The 27,387-nt window shown below is 46.3% G+C and overlaps 1 protein-coding gene across 2 annotated transcripts; it reads left to right on the forward strand.

Annotated features, from left to right (window-relative positions):
* Positions 1-33: 33 nt before the first annotated feature.
* On the forward strand, positions 34-26,632 carry PGM1 (phosphoglucomutase 1; the record flags this gene model as incomplete). 2 transcript variants are annotated; one of them, XM_080348522.1, is made up of 12 exons in its annotated part: positions 34-72; positions 623-1,108; positions 14,069-14,231; positions 14,518-14,664; positions 15,647-15,772; positions 16,977-17,167; positions 17,629-17,783; positions 18,365-18,480; positions 21,607-21,742; positions 23,173-23,356; positions 25,212-25,346; positions 26,262-26,632. In XM_080348522.1, 11 exons carry the CDS (start codon positions 863-865, stop codon positions 26,349-26,351), a joined length of 1,689 nt encoding a protein of 562 aa, XP_080204648.1. In that variant the 3' UTR covers positions 26,352-26,632. The 2 variants fall into 2 exon arrangements, with proteins under 2 accessions (XP_080204648.1, XP_080204649.1); XM_080348523.1 differs by lacking the exons at positions 34-72; positions 623-1,108 and adding an exon at positions 10,524-10,781.
* Between the last annotated feature and the right edge of the window lie 755 nt (positions 26,633-27,387).

Genomic DNA, 27,387 nt, shown 5'->3' on the forward strand with positions numbered 1-27,387 from the left:
GGTACGGTTAAAACTGGAAGAAGTGCTTGGCTGAGAAATCATTGCACGTGAAAAGACTTGGGTTTGCTGCAGGTAGGACCCAGTAAAACCTGACTCAGCAATACAGAGTAGAATAGTATCTTCCGATCCTCTTGCTTTTAGGAAGAGCTTCATTATCTAACTTTTTAGGTGGGCACACAGGCTAGCTCTCTGTGGTAGGTTCTACCTTCCCTGCCCTGCAGGAGATGAGAACAGAGACCTTGGTTCTATCTGCAGAGTCATTTCCAGTTTGCTTTAAGTCCAGGTACCACCAAGACAGAAAAACATTGTAGATTCTGTTTTAAGGCTGAACATAGGTACTAGCATTTTCAATGGGAGATATTTAGGAGAAAGCATTTCTGGAATGTCATCTTGCTTTTGAGCACTAGAGCTATAGTAACAAAATGTGGTTTGCCAACCCTGGCCTTCCAGACCACCCTTCTGGGGGCACTGGCCGGGTCTCCCACTTGTGTTGAGTGGTCACTTGAGGCCTGGGGTGCCAGTCAGGGCCTGTGGTGACATCCTGCTGGTGGCCACAGGCCTGTGGGTAGGAGCTGTGCAGCCAGCCAGGACTGACCCCCCCCATCTCCCTCTTCCCACCCAGCGCAGCACCGGCCTCTGACGGCTCCAGGCGCAGAGATCCGCGGCGCGGCAGGAACACTGTCATCTCTTTACCGCCGGTACGAGGCTGGGAACGAAGTACGAGAGGATTCCCCCCCTCTCCCCGGGGCTCGCGGTTCCTTTAAGGGGCGGGCGGCGGGGCGGGAGCGCTGGCGGGGCCGCTCCGGCGGGTGCTCCCCCCGCCCCAGCCGCGGCCGCCCGGAACTCGCAGCGGCTGCCGGCCATGGTGCACATCGCCACCGTGAAGACCAAGCCCTACGGCGACCAGAAACCCGGCACCAGCGGGCTGCGCAAGCGGGTGGCGGTCTTCCAGAGCAATGCCCACTACACCGAGAACTTCATCCAGAGCATCCTGGCCACCGTGCCGCCCACCGAACGGCAAGAGGCCACGCTGGTGGTGGGGGGTGACGGCCGCTTCTACATGAAGGACGCCATCCAGCTCATCGTCCGCATTGCCGCCGCCAACGGGGTAAGGCTGCGGGATGGGGGGCGCTGGGCTGCGCTCCCTGGCGTTCACCGGCAGCCCTCGGCCGGGAAAAAGGATCGGGCCGGGCCGGGGCTGGTCCCGCTCCACGGGGGCAGGAAATTGCTGGCGCTCGGCGTGTGCGTGGCGTGGAAGTAAAGGGGTGAATGACACACGAGCCGAGGAAGCTCTGCTCGCCTCTCCCGCACGGAAAATTGCCTGGTAGTTTTACCTCCCTTTGATACGGGTTTCCGCAAGTGCAGAAGTGGGAAAGTGTGAGTAGTGTACCTCTTAGTGCTTTTTCTTGCTTTGGGCAGTCGTGTTTTCTGGCTAACAGCACAAACCAGTGGTTCACCATGCCAGTGGGGATGTGTGCTGCATGTGGAGCAGTGTTTCATTCTGCACTGGATAGAGTCATAGAACTGTTTTGGTTGAAAAGAGACCCTCAAGATCATTGAGTCCAACTGTAAACCCAACACTGGCACTATACAATGTCCCTCAGAATCTCATCTCTGCATCTTTTAAACCCCTTCGGGGATGGTGACTCCACCACTGCCCTGGGCAGCCTGTTCCAATGCCTGACAACCATTTCCAGGAAAAAAAAAATCCTGATATCCAATCTGAACCTCCCATGGTACAACTTGAGGCCATTTCCTTGTCCTGTCACTTGCTGCTTGTGAGAAGACACCAACACCTTGCATGTTCCAACCTCCTTTCAGGCAGTTGCAGAAATCACAAGGCCTTCCCTCAGCCTCCTGTTCTCCAGGCTGAACCCCCCAGGTCCCTCAGCCGCTCCTCATAAGACTTGTTCTCTAGACCCTTCACCAGCTTTGTTGTTCTCTGAACTTTCTCCAGTCCAGCTGCTGGAGACCACATCCCTGTTGATTGGTCCTGTCACTTGGTCAACGCAAAAGAAGCCCAGCAGGGAATGTGATGTAGGGACAACTGAGCTGAAGCTGAACTTACCAAGGAAGGCTTTTCCCTCCAGTTCATCTTTTCCAAATCAAAAACATCCCCTTCTCCAGAGACACCTGACTCCTCCTCAGCAGCAGCAAACTTTCTTCCTTGTAGACCGACAAGGAGAGATTGGGCTGGCGATTAGGGTTGGACATTAAGGTAAAACCTTAGAGGTACCTGTTTCAGCTTCTCAGTGGCAATTGGGTGCCTCAATGCCTTTAAATGTCTGACTTCTTAAGAAAAAAATAAAATTGATTTGAGATTGCTGCCTTCTTATGGCATAAAGAAGCAAATAATTGTTTCTTTTTAAGCTACATAGAAATTTGTCTTTTGTGATTTGTCGTAGCTGTTCAGTTTTAAGTCCTTCACAGCTCTGGCCTTGCTGTGTGCACCTGTGGAGGTGATGGATAATGCAGCCTTCCCTGATGGGAAAAGCAGCAGCCACTGGCTTGTTTATGTGTTCTCAGAAGGGGCTGGAGCTGAAACGTGCAGCGTTCATGCTCGATTTCATGCACAGACAGCACCTTGGTTCCCTGTGAATAAGCAGACTGAGAGGTTTGTTCCCTGGTTTGTTCGGGTTTTTGGATGTGCACCCAGGGCCTGTTGGGATGCGGCAACCTCGAGGAGTTCTCTGTCATGTGCAGCTTGGCTCGATCCCAGACATAAGCAAGGCTGTGAAGGAAAAACCTCGCTTTGGGCCTGGGGAGGTGGCTTCTTGGGAGGGGGTCAAGGGCCAGTCACTGCTCAAATCCTCCACCCCATGGTGCAGATACTCGTGTACGTGCGTATTCCAGCACTGAGCTTTCTGCCGAGTAGCAGAAGCAGGTCTCGAGGGGTGCGCTTGCTAACAGACATTCGCCTTGTGGTATTTTGTCGGTGTGAATTCAAAGCGCTAGGACAGAATTGGCTTTAAAGTCAAAAAAATGTTCTGGAGAGGCAAGAAAGGAAATGGGGTAAAGGAAGAAAACAAGTGGAAGACTATGTGGGTTAAGAGCCAAGATGCTATATATAAAGTGAGATGTTTTGCTTTAAAAGCTTTTCATTCTGAATCATTAATTTATAAAGACAAAGGCTGTGGCCTGAGGCAAAGTAGACTATTTTAAGCAATATTGCAGCATTACCAGTTATCTACTGATGCAGGTTCTCTGTAGTTTTGTTGTAGCAGAACAGAGGTAGGGGATAGGCTTGCCAGAGTGCTGTAGGGAGCCATGAAATTACCCCTTGGCCCCCACCCTGGAGATTCAAAGAGAACTGGCAGGTCAAAAGCACTGCAAAATTGCACTTTAAAAGTTTATTTAGGAAATGCAAAATGCTAGTTCATAATAAATTTCTATGTATCATATCTGCTTTCCTATGTGGGAATGCTTGCTTCATATTTTTTCTCTGTAATGCTAAGTACTAGTTCCCTGATAGTTATCACAGTGCAGTTGAGTGAGGTCCTTCATAAAAAATGTGAAGTAGCTGGAAGTCCCCCACCCTTGAAAGAGAAGGATGAACAACTTCTGCCAACCTGTAAGAAAAGTTTACTGCAGAACAGGCAACTGGTTCCTATAGATTGTGTTTTCATCCAAGTGCTGGGGTCTCCTGATTCCAGCAGCCAGGTCTCAGAGAAAGGCTCAGTAATGGAGAGGTGATTATTACGGAGCGTGGTAGGAGGGACTAGTATAACAGTTATAGCATGGATGTGGTAGAACTGAAAATGAGATGTAAGGAGTACAGATAAAATGAATGCAAGTTTAGGCTACAGTCTTTTCTAACATAGCTCTTCTGATTGCTTGATTGACAAGATGTGTTATACCAGGTAATACGTTATACCAGGCTGTATTCACTCATCTGAAGTCAGCCAGTCTGCCACCTGTCCCAAAGCAAGTGCTGGGAAAGTGTATTTCTGGTCCTAGGGAGTAAAAGGCCATTGGATGAATAATTTAAAATCGTGTGATTTTTAAGATCTGGTTGAGTCGTCTTCTCGAGTCACAGGAGAAACCTGAGGACCGCAGTTTGATTGTTAGTTTTATAATGTCAACAGAAAGGGTGCTAAGGTGAGCTTTAGTTTTGTGTCTGTCTGGACTGGTTAATACACAATTACATGCTCATATTTGACTAGCAACAACTCAATTTGTAGTTGCATGATTAAGGGGTGTTTATCCTACATATAAGTTTGCATTTATGTAAATAAACTGAAATAGAGATTGTTGGTTTTACCGTTCTCAGTTGGCATCCAGTGTAGTCCAACTGCTTTGTTTTGGTCTGTTGTGCCATGTTTCCTTGATGATATTCCCACATAGTTTGTGAGTCTGACTCTTTAATTATGTGAAAAAAAGCTTAGAAGCTTTTGTCTGACCAGCACTTATCAGAGTAGAACTGGAGCTGTACAATAGCTTTATATCAAAAGCATGCAAAAATTACAGAATTGAAGCTATAAATCTAGATTTTATCGTATAGCTAGCACCAGATTGATTCACTAACATTGTCACCTGCTATTCAACACATTTACTGTGACCCTGGCTCCTTCTTACATAAACAGATTTCTAAGTGCTGCAAAGTAGCTATATTAAAGCAAATTGCTTGAAGGTGTTTTGAATACCAGGCACCACTTTGCATGTTAAACACTTGCCTGGTTTTGTTTTACTGCTGCAGGACAAACAGTGCTTTTGTTAGAAAATACTGCTCTCTGCCCTAGAAAATTTGGTTTCCTTGTTTGGTTGCTATTAACCATTTTCCCCACTCAATTATCCCAGGGAAACCAAGTGTTTAAACTCTGTTGCCCAGCAGCTCTGGTTTTGCCACTGCTTTAATTCTGTAGCTCTGCTCCCTTTTTCTCTGTGCTGTTCTGCCATGGGCTCCAGACCAGTTCTCTTTCTGACAGTGCCGCTGAGCCCATAATAACTAGTATGGTGTGGTGCAGGCTTGGAGAGCTGCGTCCTGGTCCAGACCCACGTTCCCGGCCTCAGCATCAGCATAGTGGGACCGACACGTCTGGCATCTGCTTTGGCTCTACCGATGGGAAGTGTTCGTTATTGCTCACCCCTATCTCAGCCTTACTCATTTTTCTTACCTAGCTTTTAAGAAACCTGTTACCGACATCTCTTCTGCTCCTTCCTGTCTCTGCACAATACTGTGCAGTCAGCATCAGCCTTCTTGGTTTAGAGACCTTAATCCATTCAGCAGTTGGCACCATTATCCTGAAGAACAGACTCCCTCAGTCCTCAGGGCCAGATCTTCCCTTCAAGTATTAAAAACATCAAACTAAAGTGATTGTAAAGAAAGTTCTTCCAAAAAGCAAGTCCTGTCTACCAGAGTTAGATGCAGTGATGCTAGTTCCTACAGGCCATTAAGAAAAACCTCTATTTCTGGTCTTTCTTAAATTACAGTTTTTCTCAGAAGGGGAAATGGCGATGTGAGATCTGAAGTAAGGAAATAGATACCAATTGTGCTGTGAGTATTCCCCTGCAGATACCTCCTGGCTTCACATTACGGTGGGTTTTAGAAGACAAGCATGCACGCAGCAGCTCTTGCAGCTTGGAGACTGCTTTTACACTGATTTAGCTTCTCTTTGCCTGTAAAGTTAATTGGCTTATATCAGTTTACAGTTGAAGGTTATTAAGGCAGTGGTCAGGTTGTCCAGTTTCAATGCCTTTTTGGAATTTGAAACTCTACAATAATGAAACTCCAGCTCAAAGGAAGAGCTAAGGTGCTTTGCAGTTAATCTCTGCAAATCCAGCAGACAGAGTTGAAATTCATACTAATGGGTTTAACTGTAATCTCCTGGAACAATGACTCTGGATAACCAGAAACCTCAGCTCTGGCTGTGCTGGTAGGGCAGCAGGATGGAGTCTAATGCCTTCTCTTTGTCAAGGAACATTTGGGATAGGTGAGCTGGACTGAATAGGTACTAACCGTATGTCTTATGCCAAGACTGAGCTGCATCAGGGTAAAGAAATGCGCTGCGGTGGGTCCTTGCTGTCCTGTCGTCATTCTCTCTGAGCCAGCCAATATCTTGATCAATATTTCAAATGATGAACCGGAACATAGCTTAGAAATAAACAGAATTAACATCAGATATTAGTAAGAAGAAGGATGCATAGACAGAAGTAATACAACATTAATATAATACATACATTTGTAATCATGGTAACATACTAAGCATCAGATCTGATGAGTAGACCACAAAGGCTGTTGCAGTACAATCCTGTTATCCGGAAAAACATGTCATTCCTAGGTTTTTAAATAAGTCTGTTGTAAGTGAAACCCAAGAAATAATGTATGTCTCAGGAAGAACAGTGTATGTCTCCTCTTCTATTCATGCTATTCCTTCCCTCACGGTCACATATATATACTGTGGGTACCAGGCAGCAGCCTGACTCTGTACACCTCAGACCAAAGCTTCTCGTCCTGTTGGGGCCTGGCAAGGTTTAACCAGATATTTCTTTGTTCCTCATGCTGCTCCTCTGGCCCACAACGTTGTCTGCATTTTGTGATTCTAGTTTTTTTGGGTTCGGGTACTGGTTTCTAAGAGGATCCAGGGACAAGGGTTATCTCCTCGTGGGCTGGGGCCAGAAATCCTGGAGCATTCCTACAACTGCTCAAGGTAAACGAGCCGGCATCCCTCTCCTGTTCCTCAGAGCAGGTTCAAGGCAGCAAAGGCCAGGGCAGCCCAAGGTAACATTGCATGTTTGGGTGTGCTTTCAAGAGCTGACCGTTGAACAGGAGATTTCTCAATCTTGGTTGCTGACGTGTACTTCTCTCCTGGCAAAGGGAGGATCAGCCGCTACCGCTGGGGCAAACCTGGAGCCTGTTGCAGTGTCTGTCACAGCCGTACAGGTGGTGATTTCTTCCCTGGCCCTGTGGAGCCCTTTCTCTGCCACCCATCCAGCTTGTCTCTTAATTTTAATTGGGGTGCAAAGCAAGTACAGAACAATGTGTCTTAATTCTGTGGTGACTTGTGTGTATGTGATTGTATCTACGTGCACTTGTATTGTCAAGGCCATATTTTACCTCCTAGAACCTCTAGAGCAACTTCAAAACCCAGATTTTTAATTCTTATGGAAGCAGAGTTTTGCCGTTGAAGCAACACTCCTTGCATGACTGATAGCCTTGCAGTTGGTCTATTTATTTTGCTTTGGCTCCATTTGTCTTGGCATCGCCAAATGTCATGCACAGCAGTGGCTGCCTGGACTGGAGTTGTACTCGGGTGGAAAGTGCAAGGTTTTGGCAGCTGAACAGCCGGGCTGCTCAGGGTCCCTGGCACGCTCTGACGGCAAGTGTGCACCCAGCAACACAGGGACTAGAACTTTTCTGTGAGCAGGAGTTAGGGAAATGCGATTTCTGTCTTAAAGTCACAAAATAAGTGTAAAAGGAGAAGGGCTGCTCATGGAGGAGAACTCATCCTGGATCTTGGAGAAGCCTGACCCAAGAGCGTTTGCAGGGGATGAGAAGAGAGAATTCCTGTTCAGCCTGGCTTCTGCACAGTGGATTCACACCACGACTATTTTCCTTGCCTGAATGTTGAAATATAAGGTGGTAGCTGGGAGGAAGCCTGTGCTGAGGATGGCTGAGAGGAACCAGCAGTATCGAGCCAAGGGAGGACCCACATGTGCTGCAACGTTTTACTGAAGTCCTCTGGAAATAGAAAATAGTCTTGTTTGTCTTTTTATCATTAACCAAGGTCAACAGTTAGTTCATAGTTTTCACTCTGTTCTTGCATGTCTGAAGTGCAAGATAGTAAAAGGGGACTTAAGCTAACAGATGTCCCTGCCTACTGTAGTTTGGGTGTTTGGAAGGGGAAACACCCACAGCAGGCTCTGACTGCCATGAGGAATGAGATACCTGGGAAATAGGACCACAAGGAAAAGCTGAGGACATTGGGGTTATTTACTATAGCAAAGAGGGGGCGTGCTGAGTCTATATGCTAAAGGATTTTTTTTTAATGTGTGAGAACCTGTCAGGAAGAGGATTATGATCAATTTATTTTCTGTGTCAGCTCAGGAGGACTTAAACCACAGGAAGGAAGATGTACAGCAGATTGTAGGAAAACACTTGTAACTGCAAGGCTAATTGTGCACTGGCACAGCTTACCTGGTGAAAAAGATTTCAAGAACAAGTTGTATCAACTTTCTGGAGGATGCCCCAGGTGTATTTGAGCCTGCAGCAGTTCTGGGGATGGAACAGATTACCTGCTGAATTCCAGTCTTGAAGTGACCTGTAATGCTCACAGTCATCTGAGCAAAGCCTCCCAGATCAAATGACCTTTCATTTCATGTACATAAGCATGGCACTAATGACCAAGACTTTCCTGCCCAGCTTAATTTAGTTTGATTCCTCTGTCCAGTACATGTGCACTTAATTACAACACAAATCCCTAACCCTCCAGAGGCCTTTTCCTTGCCAGTAAGTCCATGTGCATCTCTGTGCAGCTGCAGGAGCTGGTAGGTGGCCTCTGCCCTCTTCCTGTCACTTAATGCAGCGACATTTCACAGGACAGTAAGTTTATCTTGCTGGGAACAAGAAGGGAAAGAGCTTGCTTAGGCCTTTTCCTGCCAGGAGACTGTCTAGTGCGAGGCTCCTTGTAACTAATTTTGGGAACTGGATTTTGTTTTCTGTGCCGCTAGAGGGAAGCCTGTACCTTTGCATGAAAATAGAAGGGCACCTCAGCTGCAGGATGCTGAAAGAGCATGGATGTATAAAATGCAAAGCACTTGCTTGTAACTGCATACCCCGGGCAATCTGGCTGTTAGTGTAGAATACGTGTTGCCCTAATCCTGCAGTGCATGTGCTTCAGTGTGGTTTGGTGGGGAAAAGAGGGGAATTAAGGAATCAGATTCTGAGCCCATGCAAAATAAATGACTTTTGGGACACTAAGGCAAAAGAGCTCTGGGTGGATCAGGTAGCTCAGTTCACATGTGGCGTGTTCAGGCCAGAGCTTTGGTCTAGGGCAGTGCTCACCCCTTGGACAAGCCTGGGTAGGTGGCTGCCTGGGGCAGCATCGTTCAGGGTTCCTGCAGATGGCTGGAATAGCTTTGCTTTCTGAGAAAAAACTCGAATTAAATTCCCCTTCCTTGGGAACTGAATCCCCTCCGTAAGGAAGCTCGCCTGGTTCCTTGTCTGCCTTGGGGGACCCAGTTGACACATTTGCAGGTCAGGTAGAACCTTCGTCTCTGAAAGTGTTTTTCTGCCTTCAGTCATGAGGTTTCCCCTCAGTCTCACAGAAATTATCCAGCTCAGTTTTAATGTACTGATGAATATAACAGGATCTCTTTATGCCTTGGAAGAAAATCTGTCAGTTTTTGCAGCAATGACAGAATCAGCACCTCAGGAAACAGTCCCAGGAGTGTCTTTGTAAATTGCCACAATTCAGCTGTGAACACACCTCCATTTTCCCCAGCTCTTTAATAATGGGACAAACTGAGTCATTACAAAGTGTATGTTCTTTAATTGCTCCAGTAATATCTATAAATTGTTTCCAGCAGCTTGGACAGAGGACTCTGTGTTATTAAAGAGGTTTGGAGGAAACTCTGATCCAATCTAGCATTCAAATTTACCTTCCCCATGTTCAGAAAAATGATGCTTCATAAAAGTTTCTTGGCTATCTGAGGCTCTTCTCTATGGGTTTAAAGTGCTCCAACATGAATAGCGTTATCAGATGCAGTTTCCAAAGGATTTGATTTTTTTTTTAATAACTTCAGGTGCATATATCGCCCTCGGTGAGACTTTTGTGGGTATTCAGTTGAAATCTTTACTCTCGTGGCTTTTTAGCTACTCTGGGTTTTTCTTAGTCAAACAAAGGTTGACCCACCATTCACCGTGGGTAACGTCCCTGCGTTTGAGAGGGAGCCATGGAGAAATCAGATTGTCAAAGCAATGAGCAAACCGTAGGTAACAGATCTGTTGCCTTCCATTTTAAGAGTGACCTTTAACTCATCAGACTTTGCAAAATAGCTCCCGCCGAGCGCTGCCGTGCCCGCTGGAGGCTTATGTCCTGGGGAACAGCGTGACGGCGGCCCCGGCCCGGCCCTGCCTCGCAGATCTGCTGGGCTGGCGAAAACGCTTGGGCTTTGCGCCGAGGCAGCATCTGAGCTGCTCCCCTTGCGCCCCTGCCCTCAGGGAGGACTCAGATCGGTCGCCAGTGTTGGGCTCTGGTGGGTGATAGCACAGAATGGCAAGGAGCTGTACCTCTGGGGAACAGAGGATGATAAAGAAAACAAAAATCTCCTTTTCCCAGCTGTTCCAGTGAGGGACAGCAGCGTGGAATTGTGTGTTCTCCGTGACATTGATCCTCCACCGCAAGTGCAAGAAAACGTCTTCAGTTACAGAAACCACATTCAGCTCAAGGTTCAAGGAGCTATTTTTGGGTGCTCAACAGCTTCGCTGAACTTCTGTCTAATAGGTGGGCCATTGCTGGTGTCAAGATTGGTTTTTGTATTTTGTCATAATTTACCTTTTAAATGCATTTGCATGAAAAAAGAACATGGAAGACGCTCCGCTGCCTCTGTTGACCATGCCAACAGCTCCTTACAGCGACCAGAAACCAGGAACCAGTGGATTACGGAAGAAGACCTTTTATTTTGAATCCAAGACGAACTATTTGCAGAATTTTATCCAGAGTATATTTTTTTCCATAGACTTAAGAGATCGACAAGGATCTTCTATGGTAGTTGGAGGTGATGGGAGATACTTTAATAAGTCTGCAGTGGAACTGATAGTCCAAATGGCTGCTGCCAATGGGGTTGGTAAATGTTAAATGACTAAATTCCTATAATAGTCTAGCTGATGAATACAGAAAACCATGATAGTCACTATGAGATTTAATTTCTCCAGTCTTTATTCAACTGCTAATAATTAACTTTCTAATGGAAAATCAGTTTGGTAGTACAGAAATTGCTGGTTTTTCGCTTTCAAGTGATGCAGTCGGATAGAAATATGCAGGAATACACACGCAGCAAAGAAGATAAATACTGCTGGGTTTTTGTGTGTTCTTGGTTTGTGTTTTGAAATGCCACAAGCTATTGGCACCTGTGGATTTCATAGTCTGTCCATCAGATCATAACCCTTACGATTGTTGAGTGGAGGAGCGGGAGAGCCCTGGCTCTCAGTGCCAGCTCGGCACAAGCTCTTTCAGCATCAGTCTGAGCTGATCAGCAAAGGAAAAGGCAAAACATGGTGGTTTCTTTCTCAACGGGTCTAAGTTGTGGCTATGTGATAAATACTCTGGGAGCCTTTGAAAATTGAAATAATGTGAAAGTTAGCAAGTGAGTGGCAACCTTTACAGTGATCTCTGTACTGGGAATCTGTATTTTGGGAGCAGAACAGGCGGCTTGTCCGTTTGCAGCAGAGCCTGGTTCATGCACTGCAAGGCTCTGGGCACTGGGTTTTTTGCTTTGGTTCTTTTTGGTTTTTAAGAAGAAAAGCCTCTGTCCTGGATCTCCTAGTGCAGAGCAAAACTTTGTGCTGAGAGACTTGGCTCTTATGAATTTGTTTGGTAGAAAATCTTATCTGATCACAGGAGGGTAGTTAGTAGCGAATGGGAGAATAGGAGGAGTAAACTTTTGGTTTGGTTTTAAATCAACATATTATCCACCTTGGGGGTGGGACATTGCTTTGGCAATGCAACTTAATGTATTCCTCTTAAGTCAGTGTAAGGGCTGAGCAGAAGAGCTGGAAGATGTACCCAAAGAGCCAGGCCTGCTGCTTGGACAGCTTGACACTAGAACCGAGTTTCTGCTGCTAAAGATGAGGTTAGAGTGACTTTCACCCGCTGACATTTTTCTCGTGCATTTCTTTCCAGCAGTGTGGTGCATGTCTGGCTAAAATCTAGTTTCACTGCTTGTTTTTATATTTTTCATTGACTGTTTTTCTACAGTCTGACTAACACTTGTGACTATCAACATCATGCTTATCTTGCTCTATAGAATAGAAGGGATGAGCCCAAGGATGTTTTCAAATGTAAGAATGAGTATTGTGTTTTGAGTGTGCAAAAATCTCTTTGTCGGTGTGTGGCAGAGACAGGGATTGTTACCTCTACAAAAGCAGGTCAATGGGATTTCCAAATAGTGCCAAACACACTTGCTGTGTTGCTACCATCACATTGCGTGTTTTGAAGTGATGATTATTTGGCTGAAGGAAATGACCAGGGTTGTTCCTTCACTTAACCTGACTTGTGTAAATAGAAGTGTTTCTGTTCAGAGACTGTAACCAAGGCACAGGGTGTGGGGTTGGTGAGGTTATTCCTATGAGGCATCTCTTGTACAGAAGGAGAACTGGAAGGACGTGCTGATGACACTATGGAGCTGTAGCCACCAGCTTCCTTGCCCTGGAAAACATGTTTTTGTTGTGAAAAGCATCAGCCTGTGCTGCTGGGGTAAGGAAGGGGACCGTGGGAGGTCTTCTTTATTGCCCATGTGCATCTTAGTGGGGCTTTCAGTCAAATCAGGGTGGTGGAAGTGTTGTTGGGCTTGCTTCGAAGTGCTGGAGCCCAAAATCGCTGCACAAAGGGGGTCTGTTTCTGAACAGGTCTGCGTGGAGCGTTCTGTGAAAGGTATTTTGTTACCATCCGTAGATTTTCCTCATGAGAAATTTCAGAGAATTAAAAAAGATAAAGTGTAAATTGCTCAGCACGCTGCTACACTGAGTAACCTTGTTCAGTGGTTACCACAAAGGATTTAGGATTGGACAGGTGGGGAATGACAGCTGGAAACTTCTGACAGCCAAAGAGGAGCCCAAATCAAAGAGCAGCTTGTATGGGGACAGGGTTTTGCTGCTTTTCCTTCCTTGCTATGGGAGCAGCAATGCAGGTGTGTAAGCTGCAGTTCAGGTGCGCAGGGAGCAGGGAGGACGGGCTGGGTAAGAACAGTGACCTCACCCAACTCTCTGGCAGCTGCTGCATTGTTCTGGGGAGAAACTCCCTTGTTTTGGCAGTTCTTCGCAGCATCCCTTGAGCTGTACGTGAGGCCTGGCAGGGCACTGATGTGGAAGGGCGGTGTGGATATGACCCTCAAAGGGAAGATGGGAAACCCGAGATGAAGTTTTAGAGAGGAGATTCCTGAAGACTGCATTGATTCTCAATGAAACTGAAGGAGTAAGACGGGAAGGCTGGAGTAAAATGTGAGACAAGCTGTGCTGGCTTGAGGCTGAGAATGAGGGGAAAAGCAAAACCAGAATAGACTGTGCTACTCCAAATTAAGCATATGGTGTGTAATAAACTAGTGCGGTCAGCCTGGTAGATGGGCACTGTGAGGGCTGCAGTGTTAGCTGCTGTGACCAGCTAAGAGAAGGGCATTTACTTTGGGTTTATAAACTGCTCTTTCACATTTCTGCTCGTTGTCTGCTAGATGTGCAGGTCCTTTAGCAAGGTCCTAACCTCACTGGCCCAGCCAGTCTGTGACAGCTGTAGCACGTAATAACCCATCAGCAGCGAAGCTGGGGCTTAGCACCAGCACGAGGAATCACAGTCATCCAGTGCCTGGGGCTTAGCACCGAATGTGGACCTGGAGTCTGGGAACACTGCCTTTTGTTTCCTGGTTTATCTTGCGTTTGAATGAAATTCCTCCTATTTTCTCAGTCATGTATAGGGTCTAATCTCCTTGGTTGATGCAGAGTGGTCTGGTGTTTTTTTAAATCTCTGTCACCTCATCTGGGGGCTGTGGTAAGGGGAACGTTCTTCCAGAAGAATGTTCATCTTCTACTTTATTACGTGAACTCCAGCAAGCGGATCCTGATTGCCTTGTATTGCGTAACACATTGGTCTGGATTTAGTCTCTGTGATGTTACTGAATTTATGGAAAGAAGGTGCGTTACCTGCTGTAAGAGAATCCGCAGCTGGTGCTATGGCAGTAGTGATGATGTTTGATTTTTATTTGGGCTTCTCTCAGCCTCATTGTGTCTTCTGAAAGCAAAGTTCGAGACCATAACCAGAGGAATGTGGTGGGTTTTTTTTGGTTGTTTAGATGCCTCGAGAAATCTCAGTTCTTTAGGATTTGGGGCTCACAGTCATTTGTTTTGCTCTTTAATTTTCAGATCGGTCGTTTGGTTATCGGGCAGAACGGCATTCTCTCCACCCCAGCGGTGTCCTGCATCATCAGGAAAATCAAAGCCATCGGTGGCATCATTCTGACAGCCAGCCACAACCCTGGTGGGCCCAATGGAGATTTTGGCATTAAATTCAACATTGCCAATGGAGGTAAGGTTGCTTGATTTGTTTCAATTTGCTTTCTTTCTGTTTGGCTGTTTTTGTGTTGACCACAAGGAACCTAATTTAAATGTCTTAATAATATCACAGGTATTTAGTGCACTGAGCAGTGGGTTTCCCTAAACAGAGCAAGTGATTGATCTGCTCCCCTCATAGCCTGATATTCCTCTCTTAGGCAGGTATTCGCAGCCACAGCTCTTTTCCTGTACTTCTGAAGTACACTCCTCTGGCACTCGGATTCTTTAACGTCTTCCCCCTGGCCCATTTTATCTTGCAGGTCCGGCCCCTGAAGGTATCACAGATAAAATTTTCCAAATTAGCAAGAAAATTGAGGAGTATGCGATCTGCCCAGATCTCCAGGTGGACCTGAGCACCATTGGGAAACAGCAGTTTGACTTGGAGAACAAGTTTAAACCATTTACAGGTAAAACAGCTGTTCTTCCTCTTGGAAAGTTTCCTTTCAAGTGGAGTCAGCATGGACCTGCCATGAATGGGCAAGGACATTGTGTGTTTCTGAAGGATTCATCAGATTTCACTAAATCAGAGACTGTTTGTCTGTAATGCCACCATTAACTTGTACTTGCAAAACAGAGAACTCTGCCGTTACAGTGTGTTTTCCTGATTAAAAATCATGGTGTTAGTGTTTAATCTTTGTAACTGACTTTTTTCCATGGTTTAAAACAAAAAAGCAGTCTCTGTGAGTGGGAAAACCATTAAATTTCACATGTGACTTTTGTCAGTCAGCAGTGAAATATGAAAATGCATTTAAAAAAGGCTTTTGAGGAACACTTACTGCAAGTATTTTTTTACCATCTCCTGGTGACCTGTGCTTGTAATTAAACGCAAAAAATAATAAAACATTACAAAAGTTGGAATTTCTGTTAGTCCCCATTTGTCTATAGTGGGATTTTAATGTTAATGAGATTTTCATGGCTCAGGCTTTATGTTGCCTGTTAGTTGCAAAGGTGCAACTTTTTCAGACTATTAGGTGCACAATTCCCATTGACTTTGGAAATTGGAGATCTGTTTTTACATATATATATATGTGTATATATATAGATTTTTTTTTTTCCTTTAATCCCACTCTCCGGGTAAGTGGAGTAGGACTGAACCCTCTTGAAATAAGTCCGGGGAGCTGTAGCTGAAACAGTGTTTGTCATAAGGATTTTTTTGGTCCGTTTGGTCTGTAACCCGATTAGCAGCGACAGCCTGTAATTAAATTCTTAATATAGGACCATTATTATTGTCTTTATTAAATTATTCTGTGGGACGTTTAATGGCTTTATGCAGAGCCCTGGCCCTTTGCACTACGGACTGTCAGCACAGTGCTGTGTGTACCAAAATTAATTTTCTACAGAGACTTCAGACTGTAAGAGTTGCTCTCTATTTACCTTTTTTTTTTCCAGTGGAAATTGTGGACTCGGTAGAAGCTTATGCAAATATGCTGAGGAACATCTTTGATTTCAGTGCATTAAAGGAGCTGCTTTCAGGGAAGAACCATCTGAAAATTCGCATCGATGCCATGCACGGAGGTACGGCTGGGCTTGGGTTTGGGGCATTGTGGGGGCGCAGTGTCCCCACAACTTCACCACCTGCTTCAGAGAAAAAGCTTTTTTCTTGAATTTATGTCCATCACTTCTACATTTTTGTTTGTTTGTTTGTTTTGTACCATATTGCATTTTTCTTCTTGCAGGCAAACTTTTTATGGCTTTATATTATTTTCTTTTGTGAAAAGTTTGGATTGGGCATTGACCAAGAGCAGAGATATCAGTGGGGTTGGGGGGAATGCTGTGTGGTTCACATATATCGATCCCCATTGAGGTACAGAGGAGGTTAGTGCTGATAACTGTCATAACAGCTGCCCTGGTAGACTTCATCTCAGCCAGTGTCCCATGGAGGTCACTGCATTTAGGCAAAGATCTGCCCACAGATATTTGATCACAAAAATGGGAACATTAGACAGTTTTTAAAAATTTAATATATAAGCCAAGCTTGTGAGTCTCTTTCAATAAACATTTTCAGAAGCACCCTTGCTTTCTTAGCATATTGTTTCTCTTGTCTCTGGTACATTCCCATTCCTATGCTCACTTATTTTTTTATTGTCTCCATCATAAGTGTTTGAGAGCAGTAAATCCCACTGTACTGCTGGATATCATGACTCACATTTGCATTTTGTTCTGTTCTATGTGGCTGTCGTACTAACACCTCCATGCACAAGCCCTTCACAAGTGGGGTCCTGGCTCACATGCTGAGCCCCTGCCATAGCCTCATCCTCACTTCATAGAATCAGAGTAGTTTGTGTTGAAGGGACCTTCCCAGCTCCCCCAGTGCCAGCCCTGCCATGAGCAGGGACATCTTCACCAGCTCAGGTTGCTCAGAGCCCCGTCCAGCCTGGCCTGGGATGTCTCCAGGGATGGTTCATCCACCACCTCTCTGGCCAACCTGGGCCAGGCTCTCACCACCCTCAGGGGCAACAATTTCTGAACCCACGAGTGGTTTCACTTATTTAGTGGGACAACCCCTCAGCTGAAAGGTTGGCTTTGGCAAGAGCTTGTGTGCCTGGATGGGTCAGGCTCACACACACCTGTGTGCTGCTTGAGGCTTTTGATGTCAGCACTTGTGCGTTAGCACAATAAACCGTATAAACTGACCTAAGCCGAGCAGACCAGAAGCCTGGCTGGTTATAGGGCAGGGGCAGAGCCTGACTTGTTTCCTTTCCATGTTTTGCCATGATAGTTGTGGGCCCATATGTAAAAAAGATCCTGTGTGAGGAACTCGGAGCCCCTGCAAATTCAGCTGTGAACTGCACCCCCCTAGAGGACTTTGGTGGCCACCATCCCGACCCCAACTTGACCTACGCTGCTGACCTGGTCCAGACCATGAAGACGGGAGAATACGACTTTGGAGCTGCCTTTGATGGAGATGGGGTAATTGGGCTGTTCTGCATTCACCTTTTTTCCCTCTAGAGAACTGGGGGGGACTGACTGCTCAGTTGCTTTTAAGGAGAGGAGAAGGAAGGCAAAGAGCTGGGTTTTTTTTCTCCCTCTCTCCCTTCCATAATCATGAGTGGAAGTGAACCATTGGCTGCAGTGTGCCACCGCGGCAATAGTTGGCTACTGTGTTAATAATGAAGTCCAAACTGTATTTAAGTAGCTTTAAAGGCTGTGAAAAATCAGCAGGGAGGTGAAATATTATGCAGGTGTTGCTATTTAACTTCTTCAAAACTGTATTTATTTTAGTGCAGTCAAAAACCTCTGTGAGCTGTTGGGTTTATAGGCTGTGCCTGCCAAGTTGAACAACTTAGAATCATAGAATCGTAGAACTTAGCTCATTGCAGCCTTTTTGCACTAAGCGGGGATGAGAGCTGTTCCTCTCTTGTCTTCACCAGGATCGCAACATGATTCTTGGGAAACATGGCTTCTTTGTGAACCCCTCCGACTCCGTGGCCGTCATTGCTGCCAATATTTTCAGTATCCCTTATTTCCAGCAGACGGGAGTGCGGGGCTTTGCGCGGAGCATGCCCACCAGCGGGGCTCTTGACAGGTAGCATCTGCCTCTGTGCGGGGTGGGAGAGGGGAAGGAGCCCTGCCAAGGAAGGGACGGTCCCCTTTTTGTGGTTTAATGCATGTGAGTGAGTGCAAGGTCCGTCTGAAGGGTGAAGCGGTGCCAGGGCTGCCGCGGGCTGGCGGCCAGGGGAGGCACTGAGGTTTCATGAATTAAATCCCGTTTGGACACATGGCAGAGCTGGGCTACTCTTGGCTCTTTCTCTTCTCTACAGATACGTCCAAATAAATGAGCCTTCCCACCCTTATTTTTTTAATTTGATAGTGATACTTTCTTTGTTAAAAGCTTTGAGATCTACAACTTAAAGTTGTTTTAGAAGTGCTTTATGTCTATTCTTTAGTTGCACATCCCACCCATTTCCCAAACATTACACCAGGATGAAATAGAGGATTGCTGTGCAAAGAATTGTTCCTTGTAAAAAACCAAACCAGGGGCAGGACCTGCCTTCAGTGTTGCCCCAGAAGAGATGCTCAGTAGCAACTGAAGCTCCTACTCCAGTATTTCACATGGGAGCGCTAAGAGTCCAGCTGTGATGTGACTTGGCCTTCTTACCTTTGAAGGGTGGCTCACGCTACAAAGATTGCTTTGTATGAAACTCCAACTGGCTGGAAGTTCTTTGGAAACCTGATGGATGCAAACAAACTGTCTCTGTGTGGAGAGGAAAGTTTTGGTACTGGTAAGTCAGCATTGCTGATTTCACCAACGATGCTGTTATTCCTCCTCTTTGTTCTTCATTGTTCTGGGCAGCTTGGGATTTATCTTTCGTGTGTAGCTGTTAATGCTTCTAAAATCATAAAATAAAAAAGAAAAGCTTGCACAAGTTACTAGTTGAAACAAAACAATGCTAAAAATTTTGTCAGGCAAGAGCTAGTTCTCCTTTCAGTTATTTAGGAAGGTATAAGTAGATATGCAGGAAGTTTAAGGGCCTCTCTGCTAGCCCGGTCATTGAGTCTATGGGGATTAAGTGCAGTGTTAAATGTATTTTTCAACTCTTGGTGGCCAGGAAAACCTTCTAAATGTTTTCATTTCTGGAAAGAAATATAGTTTGCAGCATGCAGTTTTATTAGGGAAGGTTTCAGGTCACTATTAAATCTCTGAGCTTAATAGGGCCCTCATTTTCCTGTTCTAAAAACAAGGTATGATTTATAAAGTTTAAATTAACACTTGCCTTTGAACAGTCTGAGCAAGTTATTAGGTTACTGAGAAACAAAGTGAACATCTTAAGGAATTTACTGGGGGTGTGCACGTGACGCCAAACTATTATTTGTGCAGGGAACTTAAAGTGAGCAGATTGTGCGCTACGTCGGAGCAGCGTGCTCAAAACGTGCAGTGTTCCCCAGAGGCCCCGGCTGTTTCTGAGTTCTCGCGTGGTATCTGCCATGTAGTTTTAATGACCTGACTCTGGAAACAGGACCTTCCCTGCATACAGCACCTGATTTGTGCACAAAGGTTGAGTTTTATCTCCCTGCGATTTTATCTCTAAAGGCCTCTGAAGACCACAGGGCAGCTGGTGGGATCTGTGAGACACGGGATCTTGGAGGAATTTAGGCTGGCTGATTTCAGGCTCAAACCTTGCGTGTTTTCATTCCACCACCCCATATTTCAGTAAAACATTTTAGCCTGCACTTGGGTGTCACCTTAAATCCCCAAATGCCTGCAGTTAGGTGCTTTGTGGAACTGGGGTGCACAACTTAACCTGAAAGGATTACCCCAGTGGTCTGTAGCTGAGGGGATGGCATCACAGACTCAGGTTGAAAGCAGTTTGCTGTAGGGCTGAAGAAATATACAGTGGCAATATTTTCACAATCAAATGCTACTCTGATAACAGGATTTGGCCTCAGGTTGAAAGGAAAGGGAATTTTGGAAAGCGTGATATCTCCGTGAAGAAATCTTGAAGTAAATTGTGAGCAAAGAAGCATTTTGGGGTTTTGCCCTGAATGATTTCAGCATGAGTTAAGTTTATGTGCTGGACTTTGGCTGATGAGAGGGCAACAGCATTTCAGTAAATAAATAAAAACAAAAAGCAGTAAGTGATTAATGGAGCTGCTGATAGGAGATGGTCTCTAATGAGCAGCTCTCTAAAATTGTTTCCATCTTGTATTGTGTGAGCAATGAGCTCATAGTTTGTCTACATCCTCCAATAGGTAAGTGACTCTGCATTATAAATAAAAGTGACTGATTCCATTTACAGCAGGGGCTGAAAAAGAGGTTTGAGACTGGCCGTGCAGCATCACGGCTGAGTGATGAGGGACTGAAGCAGATTTAGTGGAGAAAAATTGGCCCAGGAGTGTTGAATTCCCTTCACAAGGCAAAGGGCGTTTGTCCATCTGGCAAATGCACTTTAAGGCATGAAAAAGGGTGAGGAAGGTTGCTTGATAATAAGTTAATGAGGAGTTGTTTGGAGCTGGACAGAGTGTGAGTGCTGAAGGGGAGAGAGGTGGAGGAGCAGCTAAATAGACCCAGTAAAAATTGAAACAAACTGTGACCCAGTGGGACTGGAGTCCAGGAGCAATTAGAGTAATGCAACATGACAGAATTCCTGCTTGCTTGCTTGGGTATTTTATACCAGCAATAAGTTGATACATCACATGGGACTTCTGTTTATTTAGCATTCCTCTCCATCACCTTTGTACAGCTCTCTCTGCTGTAAAGGACCATGAGGATAATTTATCGCTGCGTTCACAATAGTGGGATTTATATAAAGCGCCACGTAACCCGTGTCCCAGCCCCCAGCCTTCTTTCCAGACGGTTCTGCACTCTGGAGGGAGTGAAATGGCAGCTCAGGAGTGCTCTCTGCAGTAGCAGGCGTACCTGGACTCCTTGGGACTACATTAGTACACATTTGGTGGTTTTCCAGGGCACAAATGACAGAACTGCATCTGTGGCACAGCACCCAACTTGCAAGCCAGGAGCGTGGAGCCTGGGTGGGTGTATTCTGGGCTGCCATTTGATCCCTCGTTTAATTTGGGTGTTGGGGGTGCTGTCTAAGTTGTAACACCCTCTCAGGTTTCCTGAGGGTCTGGGTGCTGGGCAGTCCCTGCCATGCTGCTGTCAGCCCCCCCAGCATGCTCCCAGGGCAGGGCAGGGCTGGGCCCTGATGATTTCCTCCTCTCTGTGCAATCCTTGCTTTGGAGGAGCCCTCTTTTACCCAAAACTGCATCTTTCACAGCCTCTTGGTACCCAGCAAGTGGGTGCAGGCGCTTGGTGCTCTCCTGGTTTCCACATGTGAATGAAGCCCCTGCTTGCCGTGCTGTGCGCCATCCAACAACCTGCTCTTGTCTCCATTGCAGCGTGGTTTTGGAGTCATTAGGGTCTGGCTGCCTCAGCGAGGGCTGACATTGTTCTTGGTGCTCAGCCAGAGTATGTGCTGATCAGAGTACGCTGATTTGGCGGGCAGTGCGTGACAGCTGCTTGAAGAGGTTGATGTTAGTATGTTAGTCCTTCCTGAGCTGTTCCTTTGCGTTTGCCTTTATTTTTTTTATTTTTTCTATGACCTTTTTACTGTGCATTCCCCTTACTTCCTTGGGAACAGAATTAAGGATGTGCGAACAATGAGAGAGAGTGTGTGTGCGCGCGCGCGCGTGTGTGTGTGTGTTAAAAGGGGCCGAATGTTTTTGGGCTATAGCTAAAAGCAGATGATATCTTGAACGGTTTTAACAATGCAGCAGGGACTGAGATCATGAAATGCCTTCCATTTGTGAGGTTGTACAGCTGCCAGTTGGGTGGAGGAGAGAAGACAAGGTAGGGCACAGACTCTCACATGAAAGGAGGTAAGAAATGTGTTTATTTTGTGGCTCTGCAGGCTCCGACCACATCCGCGAGAAGGATGGGCTGTGGGCTGTCCTGGCGTGGCTGTCCATCCTCGCCACCCGCAAGCAGAGCGTGGAGGACATCATGAAGGATCACTGGCAGAAATACGGCAGGAACTTTTTCACCAGGTAGGGGGGAAAAAAGCGCTCCTGACGCCTCACACTTATCTCTGCCCAGTGTCCAACCTCCCAAGGTCAGAGCCGCAAGCACTGGTGGCACCAGCCTGTGCTACCGCTGTGCTGTTCCTGCCTCCGACTCTTGCTGTTTCTGTCATGTTGTAGTAATTGCAAACTCCCTGAGCAGTTTGCTGCAGTATACAACATATCTGAGTTGAATTAAACAGCGGCTATTTACCTTAACCTTTTATCATGTCCAGTTTAGGTTTTGTTATTCTGAACATAAATCTAGTTAGTATCAAAGTCTGCAAAGGCTGTACGTTTTATATGTGCACGGTATCTTTTTGCTTTTAATGGAGATTTTTTCTTACAAGACTCCATTTTGCCATTGCAACAGTATGTTTCTTCAGATCACATGTCACGAGTTAATTTGTAGCACCTTTGGCGATGGCGATGTGTTATCAAATGACTGCCCAGCTCCTAGGCTGTTTTTTACCTGGTTAAGTTTCTGTCCAGGCCCAAAATATGCAAATTTAAACTGCACTAGGCATGGAAGATGAAAAGGGAAGGAGCGAGAACCAACCTGCACATAAGCAGAGGTGGGAACGCTGTCTGGAGTGAAAGCATTAGGCAGAAATCTTTCAACTTGGAAGATCTACATGAAAATTCTGTCTCAAATTGCCAAATGAAAGAGCTTGCCTTTTCCTTTTTTTTTTCTTTTTTTTTTTTTCCCCCATACCACAAAGCCAGCATACATCTGAGGCATTTAAACCTGTGGAAAAAATGCCCAAGTCTAGAAGAAAAAGGCAGTCTTTTAGCACCAGAGGTATGTCTGCATAGCGAGCTAAGTGCCGTGGCAGGCACGTTAGCAAGCCTGTGCGTGCAGCGTCTCGCCAGCCGGGCGAATAAAAGCGGCACAAATCACTCTGGCAATCACAGCATGACATCTCAGATACCAATTTGTGCTTCAGCCGCTCTCTGCTGCCTCTTACCTGGGTTAATGAGACCAAAGCTGGCACCGATGTGTTATCTTGTGCTGCAATCGCACCTGCCTTTTGCTGGATGGTGCACACAAGGATGTTCAGGCAAAATTGTTGTCATGAGGAACCTGTCGAGATCCTATCGGCAGAATTAGCATATGTTCATTGCAGTCAGCATTGTTGGAGTGTAGGCCTAGTGCAAGACAGCAAAATTTGCGCTTTCATTTCTCCTGATGGTGAATGCCTGTGGTACACTGCAGCGTAGCTCACAGATTTGTACTGGATCGTAGCGCTACTGCAGCTCACAGATCCTCCTCTTTGTCCTTCCTGTCCTCTCCTCCAGCAAGGGAGTAGAGACTTTCTGTGGGGCAGACATCAGTCTTTAAACAAGAGCATCACAAAACATTGCTTCTCCTTATAGCCTCCCCTTCCTCCTCTTGGTTTTGTGGTGACTGGTTGTAGGTACGACTATGAAGAGGTGGATGCAGATGCGGCTAACAAAATGATGAAGGATTTGGAGACTGTGATGTTTGACCGCTCCTTTGTTGGGAAGCAGTTATCGTGTGGTGATAAAGTCTACACGGTTGAGAAAGCTGATAATTTTGAGTACAACGATCCTGTGGATGGAAGCGTCTCCAGAAACCAGGTGGGCATAACCTTGCCTGGGCTGAACGTGACTTCAGAGAGGTGTCATGCTCTGTATTTTGGGCTTAATCTTTGTTGCATTTGTACCTGTTTTAAGGCCAAACATTGATTTATTTATTTATTTATTTATTTATTTTTTCTCCTTTGGAAAATGTTTTCTGCCCTGTGTTTGCTGGTGTGATCTTGCACTGTGTGAGGGAAGTTGCTGCCTTGGAGAGGGAAGGGTCTGGAGGCTGTGGAGCTTCCCCACAGCCACCGCAGTGGGGATGGAGTGAAAGAGCTGAGCTGAGAGGGATCCTTGGGACATTGGGTCAGCAGCTGAGAAATGGGTTGTGCTGAATTAAGAGTTGAAAAAGGGTTGAATATAAGTCAGCAGTGTGCCAAGGTAGCCAAGGAGGCCACCAGCATCCTGGTGCGGCCAGCAGGCCCAGGGCAGTAACCATCCTCCTTTACTGGTGGGGAGGCCCAACCTCAAATCCTGGGGTCTGTTTTGGGCCCCTCATGCCAAGAAAGCCCTTGAGGTGCTGGAGCGAGTTGAGAGAAGGGAATGGAGCTGGAGAAAGGGCTGGAGCACAAGTGTGATGGGAGTGGCTGAGGGACCTGGGGGGTTCAGCTGGAGAACAGGAGCTGAGGGGAGACCTTCTGATCTCTGAACTGCCTGAAAGGAGCTTGGAGCCAGGGGGGTCGGTCTCTGCACCCAAGGAACAAGTGCCAGGACAGAGGAAACGGCCTCAAGTTGCGCCAGGGGAGGTTGAGGTTGGATCTGGGGAACAATTTCTTCTGCAAAGGGCTGTTGAGCATTGGAACAGGCTGCCCAGGGCAATGGTGGAGTCACCATCCCTGGAGGGATGAGGTTCTTGGGGATGTGGTTTAGAGGTGGATTTGGTAGTGCCAGGTTAGCAGTCGAACTCGATCTTAAAGTTCTTTTCCAACCAAAATGATTCTATGAAACCCCGCTGGAGCATGAGGCACAAACCCTCCCATTCAGGTCTTATTTTCTCTCCAGCACCAGACCCACAGGTTGCTGCAGGCAAACCCTCTCTAGATGTGCTTGTCCCTGAGCTGGTGGCACCCTTGTGCGCCTGGCCGGCAGAGGGCCGGCAGCAGTACAAAGCAGCTGTGATGGGGAGTGAGTTCAGGCTCCATAAGTGACAGAAGTATTAAATATGTAACCTGTCACCAGACATTATTGAAATTAAAATGTCCTGTAGATGGATTGGTTTGACAGTGTAATGTGGAAGTATGTTACGTGGGAAGGAATAATGGAGAAATCCTGCAGGAATGATTGCCTTGCCTGTGGGGTGACAGGAGCATTTTCTTTATGTCCTGTTTTCATGGAAGAGCAGTGGGTTGGTAATATAATAGTTTGGGTTGAAGGGCCCTTCCCAGCTCCCCCAGTGCCACCCCTGCCATGAGCAGGGACATCTTCACCAGCTCACGTTGCTCAGAGCCCCGTCCAGCCTGGCCTGGGATGTCTCCAGGGATGGTTCATCCACCACCTCTCTGGCCAACCTGGGCCAGGCTCTCACCACCCTCAGGGGCAACAGTTTCTTCCTCTTGCTGCATGTGACAGAGAATCAGTCCCTGGCTCTTGTTTTCAAGCAAGTGTTGGGATGAGGGACCTTACAGCAGCAACACGCTTTGCATTCAGGAGCTGTAGCAAGTTCTCCAGAGTGCGTAAGAAGGGACACCAGGAGTGAGGAGAGGATAACAGAGGAGCTTTCTGTGGCTCCCAAAAGGAGGAGCTCAGGGATGGCACAGGTCAGGCACAGCAACACAGAGTCTCATGGAAAATACGTGGGTGCCCAAGAGGCACGTGGCTGATAGGCTCTTCTCCTCCTTTTCTCTCCTACCAGGGCTTGCGGCTCATCTTCTCTGATGGCTCCCGCATCATCTTCAGACTGAGTGGTACTGGCAGTGCTGGAGCAACTGTGCGCTTGTACATCGACAGCTACGAGAAGGATGCTCAGAAGATACATCAAGACCCACAGGTAAGCATGGCATATCAGTCTTGGCACTGCTGGCTCCCAACCTCCCTAAAAAGTTTAAATCTTTGCTTAGCATTGCTTTGCTTAGAGGTATGGGGAGGTGCTAGGTATTTTGAAACCAAGGGCATTGGTGTCTTTAATCCCAGTATAGATAGATTTATTTAAACATAAAGCTCTATGTGGAATGAGTGTTACTTATTCAGAATCCCTCACAGCTGCTCCTGCAATTGTCCCTGAGTTTTCCTGTTTATGTTCCATCTGTGGCTGGTTGCAGGTGTGGGAGGACACTGTTTCAGTCCTGAACGGACCTTCGAGTTGAAATGTTGCATCACTAGGGATAAAATGAGCTCATTCCTATACTGAATTTGGGAAATATTGCTTAAAACAAATACATGGGATAAAAGGATGCAGTTTTTATATAAGATGACGCTGACCGGTTCTGGACTAAGTTTAATACTTACTCTTTGCATCATCATTTAAAAATGCTGTTGACCTCTCTTGTAGGCACGAGAGGAAAAGAATCCTCATTTTATATGCCCCCGCAAACAGTCTTTGAGCTCTTTTTGCATAACTTGCTGTACAGAAAGAGTAACAAAACCCCTGCATTCTGAGAGGCACAAACTAAACTTAGGATTTAACTGTCCTGTGCTGATGGTGCAGCAGAGTTTGGAGTATGGTAGGATGAAGGTGGCAGTGGCAGTACTGGAGCTGTGTTTGGGTTTTCTCTGCAAAGTAACGCTGCATCCCTCACTGTGCTGTCTCTCTCGCTGGTCCCACAGCTCATGTATGAACCCAAAACAGTCCCTTGACCAGCAGGTGCTGAGTTTTGGGTGTCCTGTGCTGACATGTGTGAGGGAAGGGTGGATGCGCCGTGTCCCGCTCTGCTCTGCAGTTCTGAGCTCTCTTTCCTCTCTGCAGGTCATGCTGGCACCTCTCATTTCTATTGCACTGAAACTCTCACAGCTTCACGAAAGAACCGGCCGCACCGGCCCAACCGTCATCACATAAAGGCTTGGTCAGACCCTGTGCTGGAGTGCACACCGAGTGAAGGACGTCAGCCCGTCTCCCCTTTCATTGTCAAATATGTCACTAAAAGAGGAATACTAATTTTATTGCTGTATTTAAGAACACTATTGCACTGCAAAGGATAGACAATAAAACCCAGCCTCTGTCACCACTCTGTGTGCACGTTGCTGTGCTGCTTTTCTGCGTCACACAGCACTGCTGGCAATTTGTGTATGGTGCTCATTAGCACAGCCGTTTGGTTTAGCATATGTACTTTTTTTTTTTTCTTAAACAAAAGGCTCTAGAAATAACAGAGAGACTAAATTCTTCAATAATCCAGAGGCTTTCTTCTATTTTGGAAACTTTCCTGGAAAAGAAGCACAAATGCTTTATGCTTGTTGATACATAGTCTTTTAAATAGGATGTCTCTGAATAAGCAATGGCTGTGTATTAAGGCTGAGTATTTTTCCACTTACGTAGATTTTTCCCTTTAAAAAAAAAATTACGTAAATTGATCTGCATTTGCCTTCTGTATTAGAAAAAACCCACAACAAACCCTCCACAGAGAAATGAGCAATAACAAGCATTGCAGGATATTAAAGTGATATGGGCTACAATTACCATTCAGTGCTCTTTCATTTTCTTACATGGTGATAGGCTCCCTTGTGAAGAATCCAGCATTGTTTTGATGAGCTCTTGTTTGGGTGAATGTGGATAGTAAGATCCTTGAAATAATCAGATTTGCAGGCATTAATGTGCAGTATCTTATCCAAGGGCACAGAGAGGGTCACTTTGGACACAGTTGTAGCTGTTTGATGCTAACGCCTGGAATCCATCCCTGGGGCTGAGCCGTGTTCCCACCCCGACACCCTGGATGCTCCTCATCCATGGAGGCGACACCCTCCAGCAACGGGGAGGACTCTGGAAAATAACATCAGGTAAATCCACACGACCCTGTTGGGCTGTGATGAAACTACCTTCTCTTTGCTCCTACTCTGCAGCACAGAGCTGGGTCACTCTTCCTTTTTTAATTCGCAGA

The sequence above is a fragment of the Nesoenas mayeri genome, assembly GCF_963082525.1.
Source record: "Nesoenas mayeri genome assembly, chromosome: 8".
NCBI classification, from domain to species: Eukaryota; Metazoa; Chordata; class Aves; order Columbiformes; family Columbidae; genus Nesoenas; species Nesoenas mayeri.